This window comes from Hippopotamus amphibius, chromosome 17 (assembly GCF_030028045.1).
Source record: "Hippopotamus amphibius kiboko isolate mHipAmp2 chromosome 17, mHipAmp2.hap2, whole genome shotgun sequence".
Classification (NCBI taxonomy): domain Eukaryota; kingdom Metazoa; phylum Chordata; class Mammalia; order Artiodactyla; family Hippopotamidae; genus Hippopotamus; species Hippopotamus amphibius.
Genome location: NC_080202.1, coordinates 45,764,979 through 45,776,895, shown reverse-complemented (window position 1 = coordinate 45,776,895; position 11,917 = coordinate 45,764,979). Strand labels below are relative to the sequence as shown.

Sequence of the window (11,917 nt, the reverse complement as noted above, 5' to 3'; positions counted from 1 at the left end):
CGCGGGCCTGGGGCGCACACGCCTGGGGGTGGGGGGACGAGGAGGTGCCAAGGACGCGATTCCCTGAGGGTTGGAAGCGTCGAGGAGGGGCGGGACGGGAGTGGGAGAATGGGCTATTCTTCCCACTTCACAGACGCGGAAGCTGAGGCCCAGTCAACTTTTAGACAAACGTGGTGTCGACTTTATCGCGGGCAGTCACCCCATCTCTTTGAGCCAAAGCTTCTCTGGCTGTAACGCTGGACCGGTATTACCCACCGCCTCCACACCAAGGGGTAGAATTTTATAATCAATGCCACAGAATGAAAGGGCTGTCTTAATTTCGTCACTGAGTGTAAGAATGAGACCTTAGAGATTATTTTATCCAAGCCTCCGTTTTAGAGATAGGAAAACTGAGGCCCGAACGTACACAACGATTGTAGCTTCGGGACTCCAACCCAAGGCTTCCATCTCCCTAGTGCGGTCCGCTTCCCTGCTCCGCGGCCCTGACCTCCGCGCGCCTCCTGCTCGTTGCCCACAGGGACACGCCGCGGCCGCGATGGCGGCGGACGTCGAGGGGGACGTGTACGTGCTGGTGGAGCATCCCTTCGAGTACACGGGAAAGGACGGGCGCCGCGTCGCCATCCGGCCCAACGAGCGCTACCGACTGCTGCGCCGCAGCACGGAGCACTGGTGGCACGTGAGGAGCGAGCCCGGCGGCCGCCCCTTCTACCTGCCGGCGCAGTACGTGCGCGAGCTGCCGGCCCCCGGTCACCCTGTCCCGGCCCCGCAGCCGCCCGCGCCCCTCCCGGGCCCCGCCGCCCCCGAACCTCTCGCCTATGACTACCGCTTCGTGAGCGCGTCGGCGCCGGCCGGACCCAACGGCGCTCCCGCCGAGTCCCGGGGCCGGGCGGGCTCCATGTGCGGCCTGCCTCGGCGCGGCGCTGGCAGCCAGCGCCGAAGCCCGGTGCCCGGCTCGCCCGCCTGCCTGTACGCGCGGCCCGCGGCTCCTGTGCGCCCCGCGCAGTCTTTGGACGACCTGGCGCGCACAGCCGCGCCCCCTGCCTGCCTCCTCGGGAGCGGGGGCCGCTTCAAGGCCTGCAGCGTGGCGGGCTCGTGGGTGTGCCCGCGGCCCCTGGTGCGCGGCGACTCCGAGAATGTCTACGAGGCCATCCGGGACGTGCTCGGCCCGCCGCTGGAGCAGCACCCGGAGCAGGTACGCCACGGGGACAGACGGGCGGGGGGCGCTAGGAGACCCGCTCGGCCTTGGCTGGGCTCCGCAGAGCAGCAGTGTCCGCCGGCTTTGGACCAGCTCGCTCACGCCGTCTAACTTTCCTCAACCACGAAACGAGGCGGGTGCAGGCTCACTCACGATCTCTTACCTGCGATTCCCAAATGCCAAAGCTCCCTGGAGCCTAAAGGGTTTTTGTAACCCAGTCGACGGCAAAATTTGACTTGAATTGATGTGCGGCTCTACTTTATCCCATTTAGTGTGAATATTCAAGCGTTGCTGCAGACTTGCAAATAAACCCGATTGCAGGGTGCTGCCCAAGCCTTGCTGGGAACCTTCTGTCACCTGTGGCAGCTGTGTGCGCCGGTTATCTTTCTAAAATCCGAACCATTCCAAAACGCATCGGGAATGAAATAGGGGATTGTGGACCTGCTGCCGCCGGCTCTACCTGCCTCGCCTTTCTCACATGAGCTTGGGCGTCAGAGGACAGAATGGATGCGAAAGTCAGGGGCCAGCTTCCTTTTTTTGGCTGGTTCCAAAATTTTAGTTCCTTTTTTTTTTTTAAATTTCGGTAGTTTTGTTTCAGAAAGAAGCCCAGTTATAGTAAGGATGTTGTTTTCGCTTCCGAATCCGGTTACGTAAGTTTGGGAAATTTTAAATTTTTATTTAAATATTATTTAAAATAAGAGCACGTTTTAAAAAAACTCTTACATCCTCAGAATCCTTTGGCGGCCCGAACTTCTTCAAGTTTAGGGACTTTTCAGGAAGAGGGTGGGGGAGGGGCGGTGCACAGGCCCCTTTCTGACATCTGCCACAGCTGTGTAATTTTAGGCAATCCACTTCCTCTCTCAGGGTCTCAGTTTGTATTTAGACCAAGGGGGTCGGGGATGGATGACTCTTGAAGCTTGTAAGTCTCTGATCTTCTTTGAACCCAATATGATTACAATAAATATTGATGCCTGCCACGTGCCGGGACTGAGTCTGGGATGCCCAGAAGAAAGAGGCACCGTCCCCATCGGCGAGTTCCTGGGTCTTACCTCCGCCCGGTCTCGTTATGGTGCAGTGTTCAGGATTTGAGGTGACAGAGACTCGAATTTGACTCCGCTGCGTCACCTGCCAGCTGCTGACAAGCCGCTTCATTCCCCCGGCCACGATGGCCTCTTGTGTACATGCAGGACAATACCAAAGGATTCGAGTTGTTGAGAGCCTTAAACGAGGGGAAGTGTGGAAGTGCTTGGCACGTAGTAGGAGGTCTGCCAAGACTGGCTGAGGTCCCACTGGTATCTTCCTCCGGGTGCGCACTACGGCTTCTGCAAGGGCAACGCGCCCCCTGGTGGTCAGAGCGGAGAACAGCATGCGGCGGGTAGGGAAGGAGATCAGGACCCGGACCCATAGAGGGGGGAGTTGCGGGGCATGCGGAAGGGGCGACTCCTTCAGCCAAGTACCTCTGCTAACCCACCAGACAGCTTCTCTGAAATAGATCAGCACTCCTTACCCCGGCGCCCCACCGTTTCCTGGGCAGGCTCTTGGCGGCGCACTCTGGGGCCTCTCCACTTTCTCTGTCCTTGTGATTGTGGGAATGTCTGTCTGGCCCTTAGATGCACCCTTGCTCCTTGAGGTGGGGGACTGGCCTTGCTCTCTGAACCCCAGCACCTGGCATAGGGCCTGGCCCAGGGCCTTGCGGGATGTGTTGAGGAGGAACAGGGAGAGGCAGCCCCCTTAGCATGAGCCAGGGCTCTGCAGGTCTGCCCAAGGCACACCACCCATGAGCCCAGGACCAAGGTGGGAGAAGGAGGGAGAGAAGACCCCCCCCCCCATCCTGGTACCTCCTGAGAAGAGAAATCACCCCAGGAGCTAGGGTCACTGCCCCTCCTTCCTTCAGCTCCTGCAGCTGCAGTGGCGTGTTAGGGGTTTGGTGGACACGGGTTATGATGGGGGTAGGGCTTGTATAGGGAGGAAGTGGGGTGTCTGCCAGGGACCTGGGTTTTGGCAGAGAGGTTCTGCCCAGTCCCGCTTCTGGCCCTAATTCACTGTGTGACCTCAACAAGTCACTTAGCATCTCTGGTCCTTTTTCCTTCCCTGTGTAATGGGAAAAATGCCACACTCCCTGTGACCGTGCTTTATTCGAGGGTCAGCTGTGGGCCTCCCTTGACACCTCATCCCCGACAAACTCCAGGGGTGGGGAGTTGATTCCCTCCTGAGAAGGAACTCCCACCCTGCTCTCAGTTGTTCAAGGCAGCATTTAGAGAAGGAGTTTCCTGAAAGGTGAGCCTGCCTGTTTTCTCCTTGGAGGAGGCAGGAGAAGCAGGTCCTACCTTTTCCCTCCATTCACTATGTGTGAATTAACTGAACACCTGCCAAGCACCAGGTGAGCCTTTGGATCTAAAGGTAACTGAGGCACAGTTCCAGCTCTGAGGGGTTCACTGTCTAGGACGGGAGCTTGGCAGGAAGGGACAGATGCTTTGGTGCCTGGCACAGGCCATCTGTGATGGACGTACACTTGGGGTGCTGTGGTGCATGGGCAGAGGTGGAGGTGTGAGAAGATGTGGTACCTTTGGGACCTTACAGCTGGGGCTCAGGAATGGAGGTTTGGGGTCGGGAGTGGATGGTGTCTTGCTGAGCAGGGTCTCATGGGCTCTCGCCAGAAGTTTGGACTTTATCCTGCAGCAGTTGGAGGGCTTTCAGCAGCGAAGGTGGGGGGTGGGGGCAGCGACTGAGGAAAGATCTCTGCAGCTGGGCCTTGGAGAATGGTGAGGACCTTCATGGTCTCCCAGGCACGCAGTGGTAACAGGAGATTTGGGAGGTAAACTCAGCGGGACCTGGTGGCTGATGGGTTGAGGGGGTGGGTGGGAAGTCAGGAGGAGCTGCAGTCTCCCAGTCTGCACACTGGGGCAGACAGTGGTGCTGTTTGTGGCCGGGATAACCGGGGAGGAGGGGGTGGAGGAAAGACGCGGTGCCCACTTTGGCCGTGCCTGGTCCAGGAGGCAGTCATATAGCTGGGGCTGCCGCCTCGGAGGAGGCCCCTGGCATGTGATAGTGGGGCCATGGATATGGAGAGAGTGTGGACATGGGGACAGGAGCGCCTGAGACAGCTCTGCGGCTGCTGCATTTTGGTGACAGACAGAGGGAGGAGAGAGGAGCCTAAGGGAACAAGGAGGAAAAGCAGGAGAGCGCTGGCTCAGAAGCCGAGGAGAGGTGTCCGGAAGAAGCCCAGGGAAGCCTGGTGTGGGGGGGGCCTCTGAGACTCCTCCCCAAGGGCTGCAGGGTCCACCTCTGGGGATTTCAGGGTGTGGTCAGCATCTCCGCCCCAGGACGACTCAGAGGTGGGAAGGCCCAGGCAGGCCACTTGGACTGGAGCCCGCCCCTGCTGAGGCATTGGCCACAGGGAGGAAGGCGTGACAGCCCGGGCCTCTGCAGCTTCTTATGCAAACAGCCCAGGATGCACCTCACCTGAGCAGGTTCCGGACTGGAAGGAGCCCCAGGGCCCTCTTTCCTCCCTCCTCCTCTGCCAGGAACTGTGAGTGACCTTTTGCCTCCCATGGAGTTGGGACCCTGGGGGAGGAGGGGCGGCGTGCATAGCGGTTTTCCCACGCTCTCCCCAACTCCCCTCCCGGTCTTTCCCTGTACCCATCCTGGAACCCACCCGGTGCCCCCTGCTGCCAGGTGCCCCACCCTCCCCTCTGGGTCCCAGCCCTGGCACACACTCCCTGGGACAGACTCCAAAGGCAGCTCCTGGCAGCTGTGATTGAAATAACAGACAGGCCTTGGGCAGAGCCCCTGGATTCCCGCTTTGGGACCAGCCAGGGGGACTTCTGAAAAGGGGGGCTGGTAAGAACAGGGGTGCCGAGGCTAAGCAGAGGATCTAATGAGTCCCCTTGTCCGTACTCCCTCCTTCCAGCAACTCTCCCCACCCCCCAGCAAGGGCAGCTGCCCTGGGGTGGCCCAGCTGGTTTCTTTACACCTGGCCTGCACTTAGCCTCCCCGTGACTCACCTGCAGCACCAGATTGGCCCGGGAGCCCCACTGCCCAGCCTATGACCTGGTTTGTGACAGAGCAGGTTCTTGGGGAGCCCCCTCCCATCCTCACCCCACACTCATGGCCACTGAGAGCCCTCCCTGCCCACTGCTCCCACCGGAGAAAGGAGCAGCCTCCCACCCTGCAGACTGTCGTGGTCGCTGGGCCATCCCCCCCTCCCCCAGCCTGGGCCTCATCTCACCCGGTTCCCTTCAGCCCCCAGGCCCCCTGAGACAACCCAGGCGGCAAGCCCACCTGCCTCCCCACTTCCTTCCTGAGCCCGGCAGCTGGCCTCACTCTATAGCTATTTTCTCTGCCCTTCCTGGAGCTGTCGGTCCAACAGTGGGAGGGGGCGGGCAGTCAGTACTGAAGGCCAGCCCCCGTGGCCAGTCAGGGCCAGGTCCTGGACATGGAGAGCCCATGATCATGACCGGGGGTAGCTGATGATCAGAACGGGGTTGGGGTTCCATAGCAGAGCGTTGGGGAAATTTGGAACTTGATCCAAGTGGGGCAGCAAGGGGACAGTTGATGTTGGTTGGTGTCGAGGGAAATGGGGCTGCCAGCGCTGGGTCCTGGGGAGGGGTGCTTGCTAAAATTCAGAGACTCTGTTTCCAAACTGAGGAAGGATCGTGGTGTTGAGGGGATTTCCAGAGCTGCTGCCTAGGCAAGGTCAGGCCTGCAGGGCCCTCTGTCCAGACCAGGCTCTGGCCTCCATGGTGCCGCTCTGCATCCTCTCCTTCCCCTGTCTGGAGGGCCACCGTGAGCACGAAGGGGAGTGAGCCAGGGGTCCATGGCTAGGCTTCGTGGCTGTCCTGGAGGCTGAGCCCACTTGGGCCCAAGAGAGGGGGGCCAGAAGGGGCCTGCCTCCAGACCCTGCCAGCCGTTTCCCCCCCTCATTATACAACTGGAGTACTCCTTGCCGTCTCTGAATTTGTAAGTTACTATTCCCCCATAGAAATAGTTTAACCCCGTTACAAATATTTGGATAGTGGAGGGGGTGGATTTCAATCTAATGATTTAGGATTTTGGTTTCTCTCCATCCATTCTGCTTTTCTAGGCTTACATGTCGGGGAGTTTTACAAACATAGGGGCATCCCCGTGTGCTGGCAATTATGCTGTGCTTTTTCACTTCCACGTTCCTTAATTCAGTAAATGGCAGGTGATGTTACTGGGCGCTGGGAGACAATGAAAAATCAGAGGCGGTCCCTGTCCTCAGGTAGCTTACTGTCCAGGAGGAGAGATTGGCAAGCAGATAACAGTTATAGTATTCTGTGGCGAATGTCACTGCAGGGTGCTTCGGGGGGCATGTCCAAGGAGCTCCAACCCCCACTCCCACCCCCCACCCAAGGATCTCTCAGGTGAGAGGGAAATCTACAATCCTCCTGTCCAGGGAGGTGATGTCAGAGGTGAATCCTAAAGGTTTGTACAATTTATCCTCCTGCGAAACTGTCTGGACCTGGTGCTTTTTCAGTGGCAGATTTTTTTTTTCTTTTCCTCATCAATGGTAATTAGTCTTTTTAAGTTTTCACTGGTTCTCTAGTTAATTTTGGCCTTTCTGTATTTTACCAGGAAAGTATTCCTTTTTTCTAGATTTGTAAAAGCTCCACTTTTATTATGAATTTCCTTGTGGCCAAGTAAATAATTTTTTTTAAGCTTTCAAAGTTTTTCACAAAGAAAAATTATATATTTTCTGGGTAAGGGATCTAAGGGTCCATATGTATCAAATCAAGTGTATTGATTATATTATTCAAATGCATTTCCTTTGTATGCTGCTTTTTTTTTCGCTTGCTCTGATTCTAATAGAGGTTTATTAAATCTCACACTCAAATTCTCTGTATAAAGTTCTTCTTGTACTTTTAATAGTTTTTGCTTTTTCTATTTAACTATGATGCTATTGGGAACATACAGATTTTGACTGTCCTGTCATCACAAATCATGCCTTTGCATCATCATGTCCCTTTTTATCCTGCTTAGTGCTTAAACCTTCAATTCCACCTTTCTGTAATTAATATGGTCATGCTTCCTTTTTTTTTTAAAGATTTATTTATTATGTATTTATTTATTTATTTTTGGCTGTGTTGGGTCTTCGTTGCTGCATGCAGGCTTTTTCTAGTTGCAGCGAGCAGGGGCTACTCTTCCTTATGGTGCAGGGGCTTCTCATTGCGGTGGCTTCTCTTGTTGTGGAGCATGGGCTCTAGGCACACGGGCTTCAGTAGTTGTGGCATGTGGGCTCAGTAGTTGTGGCTCGAGGGCTCTAGAGCGTAGGCTCAGTAGTTGTAGCTCATGGGCTTAGTTGCTCCATGGCATGTGGGATCTTCCTGGACCAGGGATCGAACCCGTGTCCCCTGCATTGACAGGTGATTTCTTAACCACTATGCCACCAGGGAAATCCTGGCTTTTTTTTTTTAATAAAGAATTTTGCTCATATTTTCCTCATATTGTTGTTATGGCTTCACTTTTAACATCTGAATCTTTGATCCTTTGGGGTATGTCTGAGTGGACAGAGTGAGATTACCTTTAATTATCTTTTTGTTCTGGATGGTCATCCAGTTGTCCCATCCCTCTTGATTGACAAGTTCTTCCCGCCCTGATTTGTGATGGCATCTTTAAGTGTGTCCTGGGTCTGGATCGGGTCTGATAGCAGTGGCCAGTTTGGTGGCCCTGTTTGTTCCGCTTCTCTCCAACCACGGGGCTGTCAGAGGAGTGGAGTTGATTGGACGTATTGCTCATCAGGGCTGGGGCTGAGCTGCTGGAGTGCCCCACTTGTTGGGGGTCCCTAGAGCAGTGGTGGTCTCTGCCAGTGTGAATTCTCCCTGCCTCCTCGGCATGCCCAGCCTTAAGGAAAGCGGGTGCTTAGCCCACCTGCTTGGCTCCCCATCAGCTCCTGGGGGCAAGGGGTCTGGACAAGGCTCACCTTGCCTTCACCCTAGGGTCCCATGACAGGCACAGTCTGCCCCCGGCGTCTCCTGGGTCCCAGCCTCTGTCTCAGGACCTCTCGCCTATGCCAGCCAGGTCCTGCCTACTCACCTGCCCCAGCCCCTCTTAGTCTGGGCAGTAGAGGGTAGCAGTTGGGAGAAGAAGAGAAGCAGGGCATGTTTAAGCTGCCATATTTCCAGAATCTCTGGCCCCAGAACTGTATCTTAAAGGGAGAGAAATTCCTTTGTCTATGATAGAGTGGGAGTAGGGGAGAGCTGGAAGGGCCGGTCTGCTTCCAGATAAGAAATAATGAATACCTTGTGGAGTAGCAACACTGAGGATACAGAATAGTTTAAAAAAAAGTTTGGGGATTTTTTTTCTTACTTTTTATTATGAAATTTTTCAAACATACCAAAAAAAAAGAATACTGAATTGAATATAATTATACTTCTTACCTAGATTCAACAATTACTATTTTCCATGTTTGTTCTATCATTTTTTTAATTAAAAAAATTTATTTATTTTGGCTGTGCTAGGTCTTAGTTGTAACAGGCGAGCTCTTAGTTGCAGCATGCGTGTGGACTCTCGTTTCCCAAACAGGGATGGAACCTGGGCCACGTGCATTGCAAGCGTGGAGTCTTAGCCGCTGGACCACCCGGGAAATCCCTGTTCTATCTTTTTTGCCAAGAATAAAATTATAAAAGTTATAAATTCCAGACCATCATATTTCACCCTTGAAAACTTCAGCATGCATCTCTTTAAAATGATCTTTGGGACTTCCCTGGTGGCACAGTGGTTAAGAATCTGCCTGCCAATTCAGGGGACACGGGTTCGATCCCTGGCCCAGGAAGATCCCACATGCAGTGGAAAAACTAAGCCTGTGCACAACAACTACTGAGCCCTCGAGGAACAATTACTGAAGACTGCGTGCTGCAACTACCGAAGCCCGCTCACCTAGAGCCCGTGCTCTGCAACAAGAGAAGCCACCGCAATGAGAAGACTGCGCACCACAACAAAGAGTAGCCCGCACTCGCCGCAACTAGAGAAAGCCCGTGCGCGGCAACAAAGGCCCAATGCAGCCAAAAAAAGGAGGCTGGAAGGGCTGGGTCCCGGGACATACTTTTTTTTCCTTTCAAGATGGAGAGAACTTGAATTTGTTGAAATGTCAAAGGGACAAAGGCAGTCAGGTGGAAGGGCTGGAGATTTGAGGTGAGGCAGCTTCTGAGCAAATGGGAGGCAGTGGGGTTCCCCGGGCCCAGGTTGGGGAGGTCAGCGTGGACAGGAGGACCCTGCGCCCCCATCAGGGGAGGGAGAAGGAAAGGTGAGCACAGGTGCAGATTCACTTGAGGGTATGACAGAAGATGACCACCCAGTCACATTTTCCATCTCCCGAGCCTGGCTCATAATCATGGCCTTTGCTGGCCAGTGGGGTCCTTGATAGACCATTTCTGATTCCTCCTGGCCCAGCAGCTGGAGACCTCTTGGGTGTCTGCCAGCCTTACTCAGAGCACAGGGGCTGGTGAGTGGTGAAGGGGCTCCACCCCAGGCCTCACCTCGCCAAGCAGGCAGCCCCATGAGGTCACCAAGAGACTGGGGGCAGAGTCCAGACCCAAGGGCACTCAATTGAAACCCAAAGCCGGAAAAGCAGAAGTGCAACCTCGCTTTCTTCCCTGTGTGGATGTGGGAACTCAGGCGCCAGCTTGGCTCTTTTGCACCAACCAACCCTGTGAAGTGGGGAGAGAATGACAACCCATTCCATGGATAAAGAAACTGAGGTCCAGAGATTCCAGGGGTTGCCCAGAGAGACACTGAGGCAGAGGCTACCCAAGAAGCCAGGTCTCTGGACTGTGGCCCCATTCTTTTTTCCCTTTAATTGATTGGAGCTTCTGCCCCAAACCCAGGAGAAGAACTTCACCTCCGGTCATTGTGTTTGGAATCTCATGTGCCTCTCAGGGGGCGGGGCCAGGCAAGGCGCCCAGCTCCGTGTTCTGAGGCTTGCAGACTCAGACCCTGCCAAGTGACCCCCAGCCTCCCCACTGCGCGTTGGTGAACGCGTTCCTCAGGGTTAGGGGTGGACATGGAATGAGGCCCAGGCTCTGTCCTGGAGAAGGTGTGCTCAGAGAGGGGACAGACTCCAGAAGAGGGGAGGTTCTGTACAGCTAAGCCCCTGGGGGCAAAGAACACAACGGACTCCTGCTGCCTCCACCCCAGCCAGGGTGGCACAGAGCAGGCTCAGAGGCAGTCAGGGAGGTCCTGTTCCCCCTCCCCGAAGCCAGTCCCTGGGCTCAGTCGCTGGTTTGCAGGCATTTCTTTTGCCTCTGGCCCCAGAGAGCTGATAGGATAAGGTCACACCTGCTCCCGCCCCAACGTTTCTGGGAGGGTTTGGGAGGGACGGGTGAAGTTCAGCTGCTTTTTCTGTCCCCTCCCCCAGCATGTGCGTCTCAAGGCGTGAGGGCGCGGTGAGGGAGGAGGACCCCACTGGGGAGCCGCTGTGGTCATCACCTCCTCTTCCCAGGGGAGGGGAAGCCCAGGCAGGAGGCCTGAGGAGCCAACCTCGGGGACCAAGGCACGCCAGGGCTGTGTGACTTTTGCTCAGTGCCTGAAGTGTGGGGCCGCAGCCCGAAGGGAGACCCCAGGCATGGGAGCCAGGCCCCTTACAGGGGAGGAGCAGCGGGTGGGGTGCTGGCTGCCTTTTCTGTGGTCCCAGCATCCCCCCATTTTCACTCCTGGTCCCTGCCACAGGGAGAGACCTGCTCCCCTGTTCCACGCACAGGGCAGTGCTGAGGGGCTGGGTTCCCACACGAGTCCTCCTCTCTCCCCTCCCACAGCCTAGCTCCTGCCTCCTCCCCTGTAGCTCAGCTGCTCTGGGATTTACAGAGGCTCTTTCCCTTCTCCCTGGCTTGGCTCCATCTCTCTTGGTGGGTGTGTGCGTGTGTGTGTGGGGGGGGGGGTCCCTGGCCATCAGGGTGGGGGCAGTGTGACGTGTCATGTGTGTGACAAGTGTGAGGACTCCAGGCCTCTCTGGGGGAGCAGTTTGCTCCGGGCTCCTGGCTTCCGAGTTGGGGCACAGAGGATGGTAGTGGAGCGATACTAGAGCCCTGAGGGCAGAGTAGGGCGTAGGCCCCAGACTGGCTCTGAATGGGGTCTCCCCAAGTGTCCCACACCCAACTCCATGCCACGCCTGGCTCTACTTGGGTGTCCCTGTCCTGAGCCCACAGTGGGTACCGGGGAGGAGAGCCTGGGGGATGTGGGCTGGGGAGGGAGGAAAGCCAGGTCTGGGGGCCAGAGGATTACTGAAATGCAAGGGGAGGGCCCTGGGATGCAGGTGGGAGGGTGAGGGTCAGAGCTTCCCATTCAGCCACTGTGGGAGAGCCTTCGGGCTGGCAGGTGGTGGGCACTAGGGGCTGAGGAAGAAGCACCTCCAAGGGGGTTAATGAAGACAAGAATGACCCCAAGGGCTCAGAGGAGAGACTGCAGCTTTTCACCCAGGATGTGCTGTGTCCTCTGGGAGTGCCCACCTGCTGAGGGGGGAGGAGAGGAGAGGCCAGAAGGAAATTCTTAGGGTGGGGTGGGGTGGGGGAGCGAGTCCCCGTCTCCTTCTCTGGGTCCGTGGAGACAGGGGGAGGGGCCCTGGCGTACTTGTGCATGTGGGTGGGTGCACAGGTGGGGCTGGACCCATGCGTCTTGGTAACCAAGGCTGGAGGAGGCAGACCCAGGCGGGTAGAAGCTGGTGTGGTCAGAATCCTTCCTGTCCTCCACGTGGCTGGAGGGATCCAGACA

At 56.3% G+C, this 11,917-nt stretch overlaps 1 protein-coding gene across 9 annotated transcripts in view; it reads left to right on the top strand.

Moving 5' to 3' along the window:
* The window catches only part of ARHGAP27 (Rho GTPase activating protein 27), a 29,494-nt gene that overhangs the window by 2,501 nt on the left and 15,076 nt on the right, over nt 1–11,917 (top strand). For 6 of the 9 annotated variants that reach the window (XR_009049996.1, XM_057715726.1, XM_057715731.1 and 3 more), the window contains exon 3: nt 456–1,192. Coding sequence is in view for 8 of the 9 variants with exons in the window: in XM_057715726.1 (XP_057571709.1) it covers nt 456–1,192 (737 nt within the window). In the remaining variant the exon portion in view is untranslated. The remainder of the gene's footprint in view (nt 1–455; nt 1,193–11,917) is intronic. The other 3 variants (XM_057715730.1, XM_057715729.1, XM_057715728.1) reach the window with 1 other exon arrangement.